Source organism: Nomascus leucogenys, chromosome 14 (assembly GCF_006542625.1).
Source record: "Nomascus leucogenys isolate Asia chromosome 14, Asia_NLE_v1, whole genome shotgun sequence".
In the NCBI taxonomy this organism is placed as follows: Eukaryota; Metazoa; Chordata; class Mammalia; order Primates; family Hylobatidae; genus Nomascus; species Nomascus leucogenys.
The window spans coordinates 84,271,223-84,291,959 of NC_044394.1; the positions used below are offsets into that span (position 1 = coordinate 84,271,223).

The following is a 20,737-nucleotide window of genomic DNA, read 5'->3' on the forward strand; positions in this document are numbered from 1 at the left end:
CCAAGAACCCACCAATTCCGGACACAGGAGGAGGTGCATGGGGCACGCAGAAGAGTCCACTTACGAAACTTCCAGTTATCCTCTGCCAGCGAAGTTGTGGACAGTGCCAACTTCTGGCACTGATGTGTGACACTACTCATGGAGGTTGCCAATCAGGGAAGCTCACCCAAGCCTTGGTGTCCAGCATTTGTACTGGGACTTGGTCACTTAGATATGATTGACTGTTGGCATGGTTGACCTTTAGTTTTCAGCCCTTCAGGAGGTTGATAATACATGGCTCAAAGCCCTTCACCATAAATCACAGTGCGAAACTATCTGGAGTGGCTCAAAGCCCCCAGGTAAACAAAAGCACTTAACAGGGTGGACATTATTATTATTATTATTTTTTTTTTGACAGAGTCTTGCTCTGTCACCCAGCCTGGAGTGCAGTGGCGCAAATCTGGGCTCACTGCAACCTCCGCCTCCTGGGTTCAAGCAATTCTCCTGCCTCAGCTTCCTGAGTACCTGGGATTACAGGCATGTGCCACCATGCCCGGCTAATTTTTGTATTTTTAGTAGAGACGGGGTTTCACCATGTTGGCCAGGGTGGTCTCGAACTCCTGACCTTGTGATCTGCCCGCCTCGGCCTCCTAAAGTGTTGGGATTACAGGTGTGAGTCACTGCTCCCATAAGGTGGACGTTCTAAGGGCTTAGAGGTTACCTCCCAGTCTCATCTTGGACCATGTAAAGGCGGGGGAAAGAAAGGATTACCTCCCAGGAACCAAGGGCAAAGGCCAAACCTCTGGGTTAGGATTCTTACTGCACAGCCACATCTATGGATAGGCACATCTTGTTTTTTGGCAAGCATAGGAGAAGTTACATAAAGTTGTATAATATGTATGCGTTTGTTGAAAGCTTTTTTAAAACGACATGTGTAGAATCATATACATTTATTTATATTCATTTATTTATTTTTTTTGAGATGAAGTCTCACTCTGTCGTCCAGGCTGGAGTGCAGTGGCATGATCTCAGCTTGCTACAACCTCCGCCTCTTAGGTTCAAGCAGTTCTCTGCCTCAGCCTCCGGAGTAGCTGGGATTATAGGCTCCCACCACCACGTCTGACTGATTTTTGTGTTTTTTAGTAGAGATGGGGTTTCACCATGTTGGCCAGGCTGGTCTTGAACTCCTGACCTTGTGATCTACCCGCCTCGGCCTCCCAAAGTGCTGGGATTACAGGCGTGAGCCACCGTGCCCGGCCTATTTATTTATTTTTTTGAGACAGAGTGTTGCTTTGTCACCCAGGCTGTAGTACAGTGGCACAATCTCGGCTCACTGCAATCTCTGCCTCCTGGGTTCAAGTGTAGAATCATGTACATTTAAAAAATTGCAAAAGACTAGAATTTGTCAGGTCTGTAAAAAGTAAAAGTAGATGTACCTCTTCAAAGACTTTCCTCCCCATCTGATTAGAAATAAATAGTACCTTCTCTTAGAAGCAAAACTTATTCAAAGACCTGTGCTCCTAAATATTTGCCCTGGCATGCTTATACTGGTTCAAGCAAGCATTAGGTCATATCCTGTTCCTCTTCCTTATTTAAAAGTGTTTTTACCTTTCTCAGCATTCCACAAGTTAATTCCTCCTTCCTTGTTCTCCTCTACCTTCGCCTCTTTTAAAAAGTTCTAAGTTGCTAGCCAGTCGGAACAAATACAGAATGTGAGGTCCCGTTCCAGCCAATGGAAACCGGACACAACAGTAGGGTGGACGCATCAGGTTATAAATGACCCTGTCTCCTTTGTTCGTTGTACTCTCGTGGCAAAACTGCTGGCGAGTGTACCTTTTCTGCAGGAAATAAAAATGGCCTTACTAAATAAATTTATGTTCAAGTTTCATTTCTTTATGGCGCCGGGGAACAAGCATTTCAAACAGGTCCAACTCTTTCCACATACGGAGGAACTAAAATATGACTGATTATGACTTGCTTAAGTTCAGAGAACCGGTTAGCAACAAAGTTGATGCTGTCTTTGGATCACTACTTCTTTTTTTTTTTCGTTTTTGAAACGGAGTCTCACTCTGTCGCCCAGGCTGGAGTGTAGTGGCGCAATCTCGGCTCATTGCAACCTCCGCCTACCGCGTTCAAGTAATTGTCGTGCCTCAGTCCCCCAAGTAGCTGGATTACAGGTTCCTGCTACCATGCCCGGCTGATTTTTTTCTTTTTAATAGAGACAGGGTTTCACCATGTTGGTCAGGCTGGTCTCAAACTTCTGATCTCACGTGATTCGCCTGCCTCAGCCTCCCAAAGTGCTGGGTTTACAGGCGTGAGCCACTGCGCCCGACTTCTGCTTATCAATATGGACTAGTTGGGGTCTAGATGGAGCTTAATTGTAGGACCTGTTTTCTTCCTTAGTTTTGTTATATATATGGCTCTATTATGATCCAGACTGTTGCTAGATTACCTGGTGAAGAAGCATCTGTTTTGTTGAATTGTGTTAGGTTACTTCAGTTCAATAGGAGTGTTCTGAACTTTCTAGCAGTTCATATTGATACCATTATTTTTTCCATTGAAGATTTGGGAACATAATTTTGTAGAAGATGAGTATGATTTTGTACCACAAGCTAGCAGTGCAGCCTTATAGAACTTTTTAGCTTCTCTACCCTAGAAGGCAACTATTGTGTGCAAAATAAATAGTACTTGGCTGACTTACTCTATGGATGAGTTGTAAAGATAAATGGTAGATGTAAAGGGGTCTTGGAAAACTAAGGACACTTCAGAAGTGAAAGATATTACTAGTAATGTGTTTAAATGTAAATAAATTTGAATGTTAAAAATTAAAGGAACACTAAAAGGAAGGAAATATAAAGTGTCAGTTAATAGGTGAATTTTTTTAGGTGGTAGGAATGTGGGTAATTCTTTCCTTTTCTGTTTTCTGTATTTTCCAATTTTCTGCAATAAACACGAATTGCTTTTATAAAAAGAGCAAGAAAAACTATTTTTGAAAAGGAACACCTAGCAGGATTGCATACTGTACTTAGCATTGCAAAGCAGTGTATAACACAAGTCAGTGATGAGGGAATAAGAGAGAATGTCCCAAGAAAAGATGGAAAGATCATACTGACTTCAAGAAAAGGCTTATGTACCAAAACCTGTACTTTTTTCTGTGGAGAGTGCTGTGTGCTGTGTGCCACTTTGATAGATTGAAGTTCTTTGAATTCTGTGTTGTCAAGATAGTATCTCATCTGGCACAGAAATTGTTTTACTGCAGCAGAAAAAATTAGCAACAGGAAAATGTTTCAGTATGCTGAAGGTGTAAAAAAAACCACATAAAGTGGCAAAAATGGGTTTTATTAGGTTAGGAATAAAGCCTGATCTAAATATCTTACACTTGTATGTTTTTAAAAGATCTCTTAAATACATGAAAGACACGCAGCACTATGCTTAGAATGTGAACTGTTGGCTTGATTTAGAATCAGTCGCTAAAAGCAAGTACAGGTTTCCAGAGTCAGTACTTGTACTTCTGGGAAATTGTGCCCTTCACCTAGGTGTCTGAATTTTTTTCTTTTTTCTTTTCTTTTCTTTTTTTTTTTTTGGAGACAATCTCGTTCTGTCGCCCAGGCTGGAGTGCAGTGGCATGATCTTGGCTCACTGCAACCTCTGCCTCCTGGGTTCAAGTGATTCTCCTGCCTTAGCCTCCTGCGTAGCTGGGACTACAGGCATGCGCCACCACTCCTGGCTAATTTTTTTTGTATTTTTAGAGACGGGATTTCACCATGTTGGTCAGGCTGGTTTCAAACTCCTGACCTCAAATGATCTGCCCACCTCAGCCTCCCAAAGTACTAGGATTACAGGCATGAGTCACCAGGCCCAGCCTTTTGTTTTGTTTTATATACCTTGGTGAGAGTCCCTTCAAGATCAAAATCTGACTAGTTTGTGGGATGTGCATGTCTGTAGTGCCTGTACAACTTCAGCAATTGTTTGAAAACTAGCCGTAGACGATGGTCTCTAAGGTTGAATCAAAACAAAATCCACAAACAGCTGTGTTTTTATATCTAAATGTTACATAAAGAGCTGTTTCTGATGTTAAAACTTTTACCATTAAAGGACAGAATAAGAGCACATTGGAGCAGACTGTTACCAAACTCTTTTTAGGGCATGCGTGCTAGCACTTTATGTACTTAGTCACTCATAAAGGCAATACCTGGTTCTTGTAAATTCTACAAATGGCCTCGCCTCCCACTACCACCAACTCAAAGTAAAAAACAAAACATCCAGGTACTGCTGTACAGATTTCTTGAAGTAGCTTTTTTCCCAGCTTTGCACCCCACCTGAAGATCCTGTCCACTGCAGCTTGCAGGTGCCTATGCAGTGTTTCCAGCTTCAGAAGTACTTTTGTTTAAAACTCTTTTCTTCTTAATTGTGGTACGATACATAAAAAAGATTACCATTTTAACTGTTCAGTCACATTAAGTACATTCACATTGTTGTGCAACCATCACCACCATCCATCTCCAGAACCCTTCACCTTGCGTAAGACTCTACCTGTTAAACAGTAACTCCACCCACAACCACCATTCCGCTTTCTGTCTCTGAATTTAACTACTGTAAATACTTCATATAGGTAGAATCATACAGTATTTGTCCTTTTGTCAATGGTTTATTTCACTTACCGTAATGCCTTCAAGGTTCATGCAAGTTGTAGCACTCTTTGGAATTTCCTTCCTTTTAAGGCTGAATGGTATTTCCTTGTATGTATATACCACATTTTGTTTACCCATTCATCTGTGGATGGACACTTGGGTTGCTTCCACCTTTTGGCTGTTGTGAATAATGCTTATTAATATGAATGTACAAATAAATATCTCTTTGTGTCCCAGGTTTCAGTTCCTTTGGATATATACTCACAAGTGGAATTACATGATAATTCTGTTTCTGATTTTTTGAGTAACTGCCATACTGTTTTTCATATCAGCTGCACCATTTTATAGTCCCACCAGCAGGGCTTGGGGGCCCAATTTCTTCCCATCCTTATCAACACTTTTTTTTTTAATAGTAGCTATCCTGCTGGGTGTGAGGTGGTATCTCATTGTGGTTTCTATTTGCATTTCCATAGTGATTAATGACACTGAACATTTTTTTGTGTGCTTATTGGCCATTTGTCTGTCTTCTTTAGAGAAGTGTCTGTTCAGATCCTTTTTTTTTATTTCTTAGTGGCGTTGTGTGTTTATTGGTACAGTTTATGGTAGGAGTTCTTTATATTGGTAAGTGTACGAACCCCTTATCAGATATGATTTGCAGATATTTTCTCCCATTCTGTGGATTGCCTTTTCACCCTTTTTTGCCCTGTGATTCACAGAAGTTTTAAATTTTGATGTAGTCCAGTTTATCTGTTTTTTCTTTTGTTAAATTTTCCCCGAAAAGTCATTGCAAAATCAGTGTCATGAAGCTTTTATGTTTTCTCCCAAGAGTTTGATAGTAGCTCTTATATTTATGTCTTTCGTACACTTTGAGTTTTTTTTTTAACATGGTGTAAAGGTCCAACTTCTTTTGCATGTGATATCCAGTTTTCCTATCACCATTTGTTGAAAAAATTGTCCTTTCCTCATTGAATGGTCATGAAGAGGTTCTTTTAAACACAGATGACCCTGGGTTGGATCATACCTTAAGCCATTTATTAACCAGTTCCTTAGGTGTCAATAAATGCCTTAGCAGAGAATTGACAGCTAAGTAAGATAAAGAGGCACTGAAAACAAAAAGGTGTTGAGTAGAGATATGGCAGGGCACCAAAGGCAAATTTTGTTTCAACCTTGCCTAGATAAGTGGTGGCCACAGGCTGCTTTCTTTGCATTTGTGTCACATTCATGAATTATGTTATGCTACTATAATGTGCACATTAATTCATTGCATATTCTTTGCATGTCAATTCTTACTACATTCAGTAAATATTTCTTAGATAACTATTACATAAAGATAGGATAAACCTCTTTGAAATGCTTGTTCCCCGGTGCTGTAAAGAAGTAGCACTTGAACATAAATTTAATTTCCTCAGCAAGGCCATTTTTATACTTTCTGCAGAAAGGGTACACTCGCCAGCAGTTTTGCCATGAGAGTACACCGAACAAAGGAGACAGGGTCATTTATAACCTGATGCGTCCACCCTACTGCAATGCCTGGTTTCCATTGGCAGGAACGGGACCTCACATTCTGTATTTGTCCCGATTGACTAGCCACTTAGAACTTTTTAAAAGAGGCAAAGGCAGAGGAGAACAAAGGAAGGAGGAATTAACTTGTGGAATGTAGAGAAAGGTAAAAACACCTTCAAATAAGGAAGAGGAACAGGCTATGACCTAATGCTTGCTTGGACCAGTATAAGCTTGCCAGAGCAAATATTTAGGCTAGATTGTGGGAGCTAAGAACATAAAGTACATTGATTTCTTTATTACAGCTAGCAGATGTTTAAGAATGTTAGCACAGGTCTTTGAATACATTTTGCTTCTAAGAGAAGTTACTGTTTATTCCTAATTACACGGGGAAGAAAGTCTTTGAAGAGGAACTTTACTTTTTACAAATGTATATATTTATATGTGACTGTATTAATAAAGAATGATTAAAAGCCACTCAAAATGAGTTTCATTAATCAACAGACTTTAGAGTTACAGATATGTAACCATCAGATCAACACTGAACATTTGAACATTTTGTGGATATGTAGTGGAAGTTTTTCTAGTGTGTGATGAACTGTTTAGAACCTTGTAATGTTAGTAATTCTTTTGTAAATAGGTGAAATATCTTATTTTTTTTTTTGAGATGGAGTCTCACTCTGTTGCCCTGGCTGGAGTACAGTGGCCCAATCTCGGCTCACTGCAAGCTCCGCCTCCCGGGTTCACGCCATTCTCCTGCCTCAGTCTCCTGAGCAGTTGGGACTACAGGTGCCCACCACCATGCCCGGCTAATTTTTTGTATTTTTAGTAGAAACGGGGTTTCACCATGTTAGCTGGGATGGTCTCGATCTCCTGACCTCGTGATCTGCCCGGCTCGGCCCCCCAAAGTGCTGGGAAATACCATTTTTACCTGAAAATGAATGTTCCTGGTGATAAACATAATTCTCAGGGTAGATAGTAAAATCTACCAATAACTATAGTAAAAAAAAAGCAGAATAAAGTTTAGAATGAACTGATAGTAGTGTGTTCCAGCAAAAGATAAACAAACATTAGGAAAAATGCATGCATAAGTAATCTTGTTATATTTTTAAATAAGCATGTCCTTAATGAGACCCTTAATAGAGTTTTGAACATCCCTATTGTGAGAATGGAAAGAGGAAGTCTTTTGTGTAGGCATTCAGGATCCCTGGGCTCCTCATGGACAGAGCTGTTCTCCCATTTGCCTTAACCTTACCTCACCTGGCTAGTTGTTATTGCATGTTAGCACTGGGGACTGGACATGGCTGTATTGACAGCCTGTAATTTAGTTGGTCTTTATAATTTGATTACTTGAGTTTTAGCTTGTAGGTGAGTTTTAGCTTGTGAACCTTTCAAGGGTTGGGAGATTTCCACATGTGACTGTCTTACAGAGTCACATATTGAAACACAAAAGAACCAAGAAATTTTGTACTTAGTTTTTAGTTCATTACTCTTAGTTATCAGTCGTTTTCAAGTTGTTGTGCTTTTTCTTCAAGAACAATCTTGTTCAGACGCTAAACCTAAAGCTTATGGGGGGAAAAAAAAGCATGGCTGCTAAAATTGAAGGTGGGTTTAGAGACTGGAACCTTGCTTGCTTGCTGTTTTTACCCCCAACTTTTTTCCTTCTGCCCACCACATCCACCCTTCATCCAGTCATGGCCCCACAAAGATTCTGCAGTCAAACTTTCTTGTTTTATAGGTGAAGAAATGTTAGGCTCAGTGCTGTTGGACTCACTCCAAATCACACTGTTAGGCAGTTGTAGAATTGGGATTTGAGTCCATATCTAGTCTACTGTTATCATTATGTTGTAGACCATGGATAACTGACTTAAAATAACGATGTTCTCAGTGTTATAGTTTTCAAAGGGTTTCCACATACGTAGTCTCATTCGATTTTCACTCTGTAGACTGGCAGAGTAGATTATTATAACAGTAGTTAATGTTTATTGAAAGTGTACCCTAAATGTTAAGGATAAGGGTACTTTTGCATTCATGTATTCACCCTTCATCCGTTTTTTAAACTAATTTTTTGAAACACAGTAATTGGCTGCCCTGTTAAAGTTACTGGGTAAGGAGAGATTGGCAGGTTATTTTAGGTTGTGAATCACAGTTTCAGAAGCCGTTATCACATTCCTCAAGGTTATCAAGTTATGTGGAATTAAATTGGGAGCCTGGTCTGCAAGAGTTCCTCTGAAAACTAGAAGGCAATTTTTGTTTACAAGTCTAGCTTGATAATTGGATGGTTTGTCAATACAGGGCAGTCACTTCTTAGTGAGTAGGTTTAGTCAAGAGGACACATTGTAATTCAGGAGGTTGCTTGGAACAGGATAAAAACAGAGAGAGTGTGTTATTTCTGAAGGATATTTCTGTCAAGTAGTGGTATCCTGATTAAATGCCCTCCTCTGTTCTAGGGAAAGTCCTATTTAAAGAAGCAAATCAGTCATCTTAGTGTAGAGAACTTTTCCCTGGATGTGATTACAGAGGCATTAGTGGAGTCTCTTTTTCGCAGATCCCTGCTGATTAGCAGAAACAGCCACCATGCCCGGCTAATTTTTTTCTTTTTTTTTTTTTTTTTTTTTTGAGATGGAGTTTCGCTCCTGTTGCCCAGGCTGGAGTCCAATGGTGCAATCTCGGCTCACTGCAACCTCCGCTTCCCGGGTTCAAGCAATTCTCCTGCCTCGGCCTTCCGAGTGGCTGGGATTACAGGCATGTGCCACCATGCCCGGCTAATTTTTTATTTTTAGTAATAAAAAAACAGGGTTTCTCCATGTTGGTCAGGCTGGTCTCGAACTCCCCACCTCACGTGATCTGCCCACCTCGGCCTCCCAAAGTGCTGGGATTATAGGCGTGAGCCATCGCGCCCAGCAATCTTTTGTATTTTTAATAGAGATGGGGTTTCACAATGTTGGCCAGACTGGTCTCCAACTCCTGACTTCAGGTGATCCACCCACCTCGGCCTCCCAAAGTGCTGGGATTACAGGCATGAGCCACCACGCCTGGCCCACAATCACCTTAATCTGTTTTCAGAGATTGAAATAATAGTTTCTGCAAAGTTTGGTCTACTTCCAATTTCTTGTTACTCGTAGGGTTCTGATACCAATTGTGGCAATCTGTATCCTTGGAAGACCCTTGGACTCTACTTTTTCTCTCCTAACACTGTTTGTCAGAAACTTTGCCCAGTCTCCCAGCCACTCTTCTAGGATTGCCAAATGTTCTCAGAGGGAAAAATAATCTGGTTTGGGGAAGAGAGGTGGGGTGGCAGATCTCTGAAGATTTTTGTCCTCTTTGGAATGTTGGCTAGTAATTTTTGACTATTTGATTTCTGGATCAATAGGAGTTTGTTGTTCATGAGTCAAGTTATTGGAAATGACGAAGCTAAAATTTTCAGTCCTTCATTCTTTCCTTTTCCTTTTAAAGTTTTAAACACTTGTCTGGAATAGTTTTGTTACTTTGGAGTTGGGGGAAAGAAACCTTAATACCTGTTTTTTTTGTTGTTGTTTTTGTTTTTGTATTACAACTGTGTTTCATGCTTCTAGCCTCATTAGACCATCATTAAGGAATTTTCTTATTGGTTTTGTGCAGTAGGTATACAACAGACGTTACACAACTGGAGTTCTTAAGTGATTGGGCCACCAAATGTATTAAAATACACTTTACTCCTTTATTGACCTTTATTTAACAGTTTAATGGCTGCCTTTAATTATCAGGGTATGTGTTTTTAGTGTATAATGGCCAGAATTCCCAAACTCTTTACTTGTTCCAGCAGGTGTATGGATTCAGTTTACATGTAGTCTAGAGCTGTGTGTTAATGTATCTCCTAGATTTCCTTTAAGGGCTGAAGTCTGTTGGGACTGGACAAAGTGAGCCTCTTGAAAACAGAAGAAATATTTAACAGAGCATGTGGTACTTCTGGGACTTGATAATGAACACATTGGGTATTCATGCTCCTTCTACCTTCATCAGACTTAAAAAAAAATCTCTCCTCAGGATTAATCAGTTTACTGCCTTTTCTCAGAGCACCTTGCACATGCCTCTGAAACATTTGTATTATCTTGTCTCTCTGTTGGGACTTAACCTTTTGACAACACTTCTGCATGTCTTTTAGGCATCTTTTAAGGGTGACAGTAAAAATTCAAGTTGTTATAAATGTCAACAAAGAAAAACTACATCCTGCAGTATACTAAGAATAAAAATATTCATAAGAAAATATCTGCTGGCCAGGCATGGTGGCTCATGCCTGTAATCCTAGCACTTTGGGAGGCATAGGCGGGCAGATCACCTGAGGTCAGAGGTTCAAGACCAGCCTGGCCAAAATGATGAAACCTCATCTCTACTAAAAATACAAAAATTAGCCAGGTGTAGTGGCGGGCGCCTGTAATCCCAGCTACTCGGGAGGCTGAGGCAGGAGAATCACTTGAACCCAGGAGGCGGAGGTGGTTGTGAGCCGAGATCGTGCCACTGCACTTTAGCCTGGGTGACAGAGCAAGACTATGTCTCAAAAAAAAAAAAAAAAAAGGCCGGGTGCAGTGGCTCACGCCTGTAATCCCAGCACGTTGGGAGGTCACGAGGTCAGGAGATCAAGACCATCCTGGCTAACACAGTGAAACCCCGTCTCTACTAAAAATCAAAAAAAAAAACAAAAAAAGCCGGGCGTGGTGGCAGGCGCCTGTAGTTCCAGTTACTCGGGAGTCTGAGGCAAGAGAATGGCGTGAACCCGGGAGGCAGAGCTTGCAGTGAGCCGAGATTGCGCCACTGCACTCCAGCCTGGGCAACAGAGCAAGACTCCGTCTCAAAAAAAAAAAATAAATAAATAAAAAGAAAGAAATTATCTGCTAATGTGTGTGGGGTAAAGTGTCATGGTTTAAGGTGTTGTTAAGTAAAAAATTCTCACAGATCGTATCAGAGCTGATTTGACATGGATAATATATAAGGCTTCATATGGTAACCATTTGATATACATGTATATAGTTACTAGAAGAAAATTCTCTTAATAGAAGTTATATTTATTTTGTTAAGAATAAGTGTAGTCATAGCCCAAAATGTAGCCATTTATGTTAGAAGGCTTTGACTTTACAAGGGGTTTCATTTAGCCTCTTTTTATGAATTATATATTTTGCTAGCCACTGAGCCAAGTGCCACTTAATGTGAGCCATCATTTGGTCATCCTGGTGGTTTTATAGTATAGTTAGTTAAGTAAGTGTTGCCTTAAGGAGAATGACAGATTTACTATTATAGTTTATTATCAATGATAATCTTTTCTGCATCATTTTTAATTGACTTCTAGGGCTTTGGCAGAATATGTGAATCAGGCTGTGACTGAACTGTTAAGTGTCCAGTATGTAATAGCAAAGACAGAGTTTAAAAGCCACACTATAGGACAACTCATGAAGGGAAATGTTTTGTTAGATTATCTTATAATGGTAACAAGTAAAGTAAGCATGGCTATGTTAGTTGGATTTGGTGTTTTATGTATGTGAATGTTAGGATTGGTGCTCAGGAATGCATAAAGATATTTTTCTATTGAATTTTAAATTTAACAGTTACAATTTAAACGTATCTGTAGGAGGGTGTTTTATAGACAAATTTCACTTGTAAAGCTGGAGAATGGAGAACTTCAGAAAAAATTTACTTAATATTGTATTCTTGACTCATCAGTTGGACATTTGAATTTATTTTAATTTCTCATTTTCTTGATATTGAAATAAAATATCATTTAGGAATACATTGTTATAAAATTGACATTTTTTTTTCCTCCCCAATACAGAAGCTCCACCATGAGGCGAGGTGGTTGGAGGAAGCGAGCTGAAAATGATGGCTGGGAAACATGGGTGTGTTTTAAAAGAGTAAAAATAATTATATCGAACTGTCTAGATATTTTTCATTCTTCTATTATAATGTGGTTTAAGTTGTTTTCTAAATTGTAAATTACTTTAGACACCAAATCTTTGAGTTTTCACAATGTTTTGAAAGCCTTATGATGTTTATAAACTTTATCCCCTTAACTTTACTCTCAGGAATTTTACCCTGAGGAAATAAATACGCCTAGTGCACATTAATTTACTATATGATTATTTTATTGCAGCATTGCTAATAATACTGAAAAACAGGAAAACAAATATCCAATAATAAGGGATTGGTCAAATAAGTTATCCGTGTATAGTGGAGCACTGTACAGTCATTATTCAGCTTTATATATTAACCTGGAAAGATAACCTTGACTAAAACAATGTGTTACAAAGAAATATTTTGTATGATTATATTTTTGTAAAACCTCTATGCTCTGAGTTATGGAAATAAGCTTTGAAAACAACACCCCAAAGTTTTAATGAATAGGATTATACCAGTTTTAATTTTCTTCCCTGTATTTCCTGTATTTTCTGAAAAGAAACTTCATAGTGAGCATGTAATATTTTAATAATCAGCAAAAATAATGCAGTCATTTCCATTTTGGGAAAAAAAATCATGTACTTCTAGCCACCTACAGCTTTAATTTAAAAACCTAATAATTGAAATCAAGCTTAATTATATCAAAGTTCAGGAAAAGTATAGTTGAATCCCTAGATCTGTCAAGATGTTTTGCAAAAAAATTATTTTTTAATATTTATTGTGAGATAGATGTTACCTAATGAAAGTTAATATTACTATCAAATAGATTGATTAGATCCAGAATTTAGCCACTGGAGCATTCATCGTATTCTTTTCCATGTGTAGGGAGGACTACACTGGTTTATCCAGTTGCCTCATTTTTACCTGAAATAATTCATTTTAAGCCCTCTGTATATGGGAGATAGTGGAAGCCAGTCTAAAATATACTCTGAGGCTGGGCGTGGTGGCTCACACCTGTAATCCCAGCACTTTGGGAGGCTCAGGCAGGTGGATCACCTGAGGTCAGAAGTTGGATACCATCCTGGCCAACATGGTGAAATCCCGTCTCTATTAAAAATACAACAATTAGCTGGGCATGGTGGTGAGCACCTATAATCCCAGCTACTTGAGAACTGAGGCAGGAGAATTGCTTGAACCTGGAAGTTTGAGCTGAGATCGCGCCACTGCACTCCAGCCTGGGCGACAACAGCAAGACTCTGTCTCAAAAAAATAAAATAAAATATGCTCTGAGACCACTTGTCAAATTTGTAATTGGTTTAAACTTTGGTGTAACTTGCTCAATTATGTACATAAGAACAACATTTTGTGATATTATTACTATTTTTTGAGATGCAGTTTTGCTCTCGTTGTCCAGGCTGGAGTGCAATAGCACGATCTCAGCTCTTTTGCAGCCTCCACCTTCTGGGTTCAAGCGATTCTCCTGCCTCAGCCTCCTGAGTAGCTGGGATTACAGGCATGCACCACCACGCCCAGCTAATTTTGTATTTTTAGTAGAGATGGGGTTTCACCATGTTGGTCAGGCTGATCTCGAACTCCCGACCTCAGGTGATCTGCCCACCTTGGCCTCCCAAAGTGCTGGGATCACAGGCGTGAGCCACTGTTCCCAGCCAGTATTATTATTATTGACTTAGCTTTTTTTTAAAGTAACTTTTATAATCATAAGACTGTAATAAAATTAAAACTTGAGTTGATAGAGGCAAAATTCTTCTTTGACCTACCTGTTATATTTATTTATATTTATTATTATTTTTTGAGATGGAGTCTTGCTCTGTCACCCAGGCTAGAGTGCAGTGGCACCATCTCGGCTCACTGCAACCTCCACCTCCTGGGTTCAGGTGATTCTTCTGCCTCAGCCTCCCGAGTAGCTGGGATTACAGGCGCTTGGCACTGCACCCAGCTAATTTTTGTATTTTTAGTAGAGACGGGGTTTCACCATGTTGGCCAAGCTGGTCTCAAACTCCTGACCTCAGGTGATCCACCTGCCTCAGCCTCCCAAAGTGGTGGAATTACAGGTGTGAGCCACTGTGCTCAGCCCAACTTTCCTGTTTTATTTATTGCCTTGCCTTATGGTTTATGTTTATGAGGTCATCATTATGTTCTGGTCACTAGCACAGAATAAGGTCCATTTATTTATTTAGTTTTTAAAATATAATTTTTATTTTTTTCATAAAAGTGGGGGGGTGGGAGAAAATGTAACCTTTGTGATTGGTTTACTTTTGTTTAATTCTAGGGTGGGTATATGGCTGCCAAGGTCCAGAAATTGGAGGAACAGTTTCGATCAGATGCTGCTATGCAGAAGGATGGGACTTCATCTACAATTTTTAGTGGAGTTGCCATCTATGTTAATGGATACACAGGTTGAGTACTTTTTACTTAACCCTATTTTGGCATGTATTTTTATTAGCATTGAGAATGATTTGTTTTAAAATTTGATTACTCATTTATTATAGACAAATGATTGTAAGATGAGAAGAAATAAATCATCTGCTTAGATACTTCTCTTTCCTTTCCATGTTGCTTTTACCTGCCATTGTCTTTAACTTTTATCAAAGTACATAGTTTCAAAAAGTCACATGAGGTTTAAAATGAAAAACGGGAAATTACCACACATGGGTAGTAGGACTTGTAAACTGTGAGCTTCACTGTAAGTCCATTTCATTGGTAAATCTCTAGATGTCATTATCCATAGGTCCTTTAGGGTGGGGTGGTGTGTGGGTGTGTGTCAGTGTCAGATTTCCTAGAGAGGAATCTTTTACTCTCTTGTCTGGAGAAGAGTGTAAACTGCCAGCATTGGGGTTGCCAAGCAGGGAAGGAAAGGACCAGAATTCTCACAGCTTAGGAAGTAAAATTTCACTTAGTCTCTCTATTCATTTTTTCATTCCTACCTCCTCCCCACCAGCTGTGCCTATTGTCATTGAGTCCGGTATCTGGAAGGGGTAGTGTAGTCTTTATTCTTGGTGAAAGGAAAGAAATGTGCAAATTCTTATTTGCCTGTTGCACAGTTTCAAGGATGAATTTATCCACACGTCCACTTTTGAAGGTGCCTGTGTGTTTATTTCATGACTTTCTCTTTGTTTTACTGGTAAGAAGCAGCTTCTTTCCAAGCTTCCGTATGGCCAGCTTCAGTTTTATCTTTCTCTGAACTGTAAAGTCAGTTAGCACTTGTCTGTTAGTTACCAGGTTTTCTGCCTAAATTTTTCTCTGTTTTCTTGGGGATTCTTCTTATTATCATTTCATTGTATTTTTTGAAGTGAATGGCTGTAAATAATATTTGTGTCAGTCTGTTACATATTCCCCTGTCCCCCCTCAACTGGCTGATACCTGCTAGCTTTCAGATCTCTGTGCCTCGCTTTCCCTTGATAGTTTGACTGTCTTCATACTGGTTTAGGTGACTTCTTGCGCTCTTCTGTAGCTACAGCTCCCCGAATGAATCTGCATCTTAGAATTCTTTAGACCTTTCCTTAGTTGTCTGTTTACTGGACAAGAGCTGGAGCTACATTTTCATCACTGTATCCTTGGTGCCTCTACAGTGACTGGACACAATCATTCAGGACATATTTGTTGAATTGGAGTTAAGTATTAATTAACTGGTACATTTATCTAGTAAGAGAGGAGTATGTTGCTTGTAATTAAGTGTTTTATTAGGCATCATTGATGATGAGTTTAGTCCAAGAATGTCATCTCAAAATAATTGCTGGTACAGCATTGGAAAGTTCACATGCAGAAAGCTTGTAACTTTTCTGTGTAGGAAGGTATCCTCACAAATTCAAGCTCTGTGGACTTCCTGAGATGCTCTATGAAAAATTAAAAACGTTAATGAAAACAGATAGGCATTGCTTCTTACATTAGCCAGTCATGGAAGTCTCCGGTTCAAGAGAGTACCCTTATTCACATAGGAGGAAGAAAAAGAGATTCTTTGTGTGAGGGAAGAAAAATGAATATTGCAGTAATCACTTTTTTGATTGAGAATCTGGAATTCTAAATCTGCTTTTATCACTAATTTTTGTGGGACTGTAAAACATTTTCTGTTTGGATCTATTATTGTCTCTATCCTTTTCTGCAGGATAGAGATGATAATATTTTTACTCTTGTTATTAAGATTTCATTATAACTGTACAAATAAAGTTCCATTATGCTGAATTTCACAGAGATATCCAAACTGTGGTGCTATAAAATAACTTGATTTTTAGAAAAATTCAGTTTTAGTGAATACTTTACAACTTTATAGATAAAACAGCATTAACAATTAGCAACTAAAAATAACTCTTTAGCTGCAATAAGACAAGTAGGAGGTGCTATTTTGTTTTTGATTTAAAAAAATAAGCTTTATTTCACAGTTTTGAGGAGTACTGGTCAGCTATTTTGTAAAATGCCTGTATATATATTTTGGTATCATCTTTCTTCTCCATTAGCACGTAAGCACCAAAGCTACAGATTTTGTCAGTTTTGCTCATTGCTATTGTGAAAGAAAGTTCTCAGGCCGGGCACGGTGACTCACGCCTGTAATCCCAACACTTTGGGAGGCCGAGGCGGGCAGATCACAAGGTTAAGAGATCGAGACCATCCTGGCCAACAGGGTGAAACCCTGTCTCTACTAAAAATACAAAAATTAGCTGGGCGTGGTGATGCGCACCTGTAGTCCCAGCTACTCAGGAGGCTGAGGCAGGAGAATCGCTTCAACCCAGGAGGTGGAGGTTGAAGTGAGCCGAGATTGCGCCACTGCACTCCAGGCTGGCGATAGAGTGAAAAAAAGAAAATAGAAAATTCTCTGAAAAGGAATTTGGAGCAAAGAGACTTCATTCCAGTGAACAGTTTGCAAACCTGGGAGATGCAGCTTTCACTGTAAAAGAAGCTGTGGTCCCTTCTTGTTAATTCTTAACCATGCTCCCCACAAACTGTAATAATCCAAGTGTTCTTGATTCCTTTAAAGCTCCCAGTTCAGCCATTTGAGCCTCTCATGAGTTCGTGGTCCATATCCCTTCCAACCCAGTTAACATTGAACTTGAGCTTGGAGAGAAGACCGTCTAATAGTTAACCTGTCAACCTATTCTTCCCTTCACCTGGCCCCAAAAATGTTTTTTGCTTGTTAAGATTGACTTCTTTGCCTTCTGTCCTTTTTGTTTGTTTTGTTTGTTTCTTTGTTTTGAGATAGGGTCTCCCTCTGTCACCCAGGCTGTAGTGCAGTGGCACTATCACTGCTCACTGCAGCTTCAACATCCCAGGTTCAAGCCATCCTCTCTCCTCAGGCTCCCAAGTAGCTAGGACCTCAACTGTGTACCACCATGCCCAGCTAATTTTTTGATTTTTTTTGTAGAGATGAGGTCTTGCTGTGTTTCCCAGGCTGATCTGAAACTCCCAGGCTCAAGTGATTCTTCTGCCTCAGCCCCCCAAAGTGTGGAGATTACATGTATGGGCCACCATGCCTGGCCTATCCATTTTTTAAATTAAATTTTTTTTTTAGATAATTGTAGATTCACATGCAGTTTTAAGACATAGCACATAGTGATACTGTGAACCGTTTACCCAGTTTCCCCAAATGGTAATATGTAATAAACTTGCAAACAATGTCACAACTGGGAAATTGATACTGATACAGTTAATATACAGAACATTTCCACACTACAAAGATCTTTTTTTTTTTTTTTGAGACAGAGTCTTGCTCTGTCACCCAGGTGGGAGTGCAGTGGCGCGATCTTGCTTGGCTCACTGCAAGTTCTGCCTCCTGGGTTGACGCCATTCTCCTGCCTCAGCCTCCCGAGTAGCTGGGACTACAGGTGCCCGCCACCACGCCCGGCTAATTTTTTGTATTTTTAGTAGAGACGGCGTTTCACCGTGTTAGCCAGGATGGTCTCGATCTCCTGACCTCGTGATCTGCCCGCCTCGGCCTCCCAAAGTGCTGGGATTACAGATGTGAGCCACTGTGCCCGGCCTCCACACTACAAAGATCTTTCATGTTACTCTTTTATAGTCACACCCATTTCTGTGCTCCACCTTTCCTTAACTCCTGGCAACCACTAATCTGGTCTCCATTTTTATAATTTTGTCATTTCAAGAATGTTATATAAATAAAACATACAGTATATAACCTTTTGGGGCTGGCTTTTTTCACTGAGCATAAATTATTTGTCAGGTCATCAAAATTGTTGCCTTTTTATTGTTCAGTTATATTTCATAGTGTAGATGTACCAGTTTGTTAACCTTTCATCCGTTAGGGACATCTGAGTTATTTCTTGGTAGGCTATGAACATTTGTGTATGAGTTTTTGTATGAATATAAGAGTACAGTTGTTGGTTCCCGTAATAGTTACATCTTTAGTTTTTGTAAGAAACTGCCAAACTGTTACCCAAAGTGGTTGTACTATTTTATACTCCCACTAGCCTTGTATGAGGGATCAACTTTCTTTGCATCCTTGCCAGCATTTAGTGGTTTTCATTTTATCCATTTTAATAGATGGTGTTGTATCTCTTTGTGCTTTTAATTTGCATTTGCCTGGTGGCTGATAATGTTGAACATTCTTTCATGTGTTTATTTCTCATCTTTACATCATTATTGGTGAAACATTTGTTCATGTTTTTTCCCCATTTTCTAATTGGATTTAGTTTTTTTTTTTACTGTAAACAGTAAAAAGTTTTGAGATTTCATTATATATTCTAGATACTACTGCTTTGTCATAAAAGTGGTTTGCAGGTATTTTCTCCCAGTCTGTAGTTTTTCATCCTCTTGAAATTGTCTTTTGCAGAACAACGTTTTTAATTTTGATGAGATCTGATACGTCAGTCTTTCCTTTTATGGATTGTGCTTGCAAGTCTAAGAACTTGTCACTTTGGTGCTAGATCCCAAATATTTTCTTCTATATTTTTAAATTTTATAGTTTTATGTTTTACATTGAAGTTAATGTTTCATTTTGAGGTTTTAAAATTGTTTGTTTTTTTTTTATTTGTGGATTTCCAGTTGTTCCAGCACAGTCAGTTGGGCATATTTTGGTGGATCGGTTTCTGGGTTCTCTGTTCTCTTCCATTGATGTTTGTGTCTATTCCTTCACCAGTACCACACTATATCAAATATTGTACCTATGTGGTAAGCCTTGATATCAGGTAGAGTGATTGCTTTCACTTGTTTCTTCTTTGTCAAGATAGTTCTGGCTATTCTAGGACCTATGCCTCTCTCTCTCTCTTTTTTTTTTTTTTCTTGAGACAGGGTCTCACTTTGTCACCCAGGCTGGAGTACGGTGGTATGATCTCAGCTTACTGCACCCTCTGCCTCCCTGGCTCAAGCGATTCTTGTGCCTCGGCTACCCGAGTAGCTGGGATTACAGGCACATTGCCATGACACCCAGCTCATTTTTTGTGTGTTTTTAGTAGAGATGGGGTTTCACCATGTTGGCCAGGTTGGTCTCGAACTCCTGACCTCAGGTGATTTGCCTGCCTCGGCCTCCCAGAGTGCTGGGATTAGAGGTGTGAGCCAGTGCACCCGACCTATATATAATGTTAAAATAAGTCATTTATCTACAAAATACCTTGCTGGGATTTTGATAGGAATTACATTAAACCTGTAGATCAGTTCAGGGAGAATTGACATCTTTACTATGTTGAGTTTTCTAGTTTACAGACCTTATATCCCGTTTTATTTTACTTTAGTTGATTGAACAAATATATTTTGGATGCTGCTTGTGGGTTAGGAACTATGTTTGAAAAGAGATAGCAGTTGATGGAGAATGTGGATTTTGTGATGAAAAAGTAATCTCTAAGCCTTAGACATGAACAGAGGAGGGTGAGTGCCAACACAGAAGAGAGGAAACCATTGCCTTTGGGAGTGGGAGTGAATACTTCATAAAGGAATTGAAATGTTTAGCTTGGTCTTAGATAAACAGGCATTTTCCAAATGAAAATGGGAGAAAGACATTCTAGTCCTAATTCTAACCTACATTTTCAACCTCATGTTCTTAAATTTTGCTCAACAAGATTACTCTGATATTCTAGATTTGTCTTTTTACTTTTACAGTTCTGTGTTTCTGTTTGTTCTTTTGCCTCTGAGGAAAAACTCCTTCCCTCCTCACTTCTGTGAACTAGAAGTATATTCATTCATTAAGGTCCAGATAAAGTTAGGTTTTGACTCCTTCCCTGTCTAAGCCAGTCCATAGTAGTAGTATTTTATATAGAGAGATATATAATTCATAGCATTATTGCTAGAAACATTTATTTTGACACCTGGGTTTTGTCTTGTGTTGTTAGGTCTTAATTCTATATTAAGTTCTTTGGTGTTAGGAAGCCTGTTTTATGTGTAGTAATCCTTTGCCAAACATGGATTAGAGATAACACCTCAGGGCCTTAAATTTGCTGTTCCTTCTGCTTCCTCAGGTCTTCATCATTCAGATCTCTGCTCAAATGTTACCTTTTTACAGAGACCTTCCCTGACTTCGCCTATCTAAAACAGGTGTACTTTGCCCTCCAGTCGCTCTCTAACCCCTTATCCAACTTCCTCTTCACTGCATTTATTTGCACCTAAAATGGTATTACTTGCATGACTTATTTTTGTCTCCTCAGTGGAATACAAGTGCTATCACGGGGCACAGACTTGAGTCTTGTTCATTGCCGTTATCTCCATTGCCTAGAACCTTGCCTGGCACATTGTAGATACTCAATAAGTATTATTTGAGTGAATAAATAAATAACAGGTTTTGTATTTGTACATCAGAATGTTAA

At 39.3% G+C, this 20,737-nt stretch overlaps 1 protein-coding gene across 7 annotated transcripts in view; it reads left to right on the forward strand.

The window, feature by feature from the left end:
- Positions 1 to 20,737, forward strand: part of REV1 (REV1 DNA directed polymerase) — a 90,029-nt gene that overhangs the window by 15,247 nt on the left and 54,045 nt on the right. For all 7 annotated transcript variants that reach the window (XR_004033386.1, XM_030828064.1, XM_030828063.1 and 4 more), the window contains exons 2-3: positions 11,914 to 11,977; positions 14,266 to 14,392. Coding sequence is in view for 3 of the 7 variants with exons in the window: in XM_030828064.1 (XP_030683924.1) it covers positions 11,924 to 11,977; positions 14,266 to 14,392 (181 nt within the window). In the remaining 4 variants the exon portion in view is untranslated. The remainder of the gene's footprint in view (positions 1 to 11,913; positions 11,978 to 14,265; positions 14,393 to 20,737) is intronic.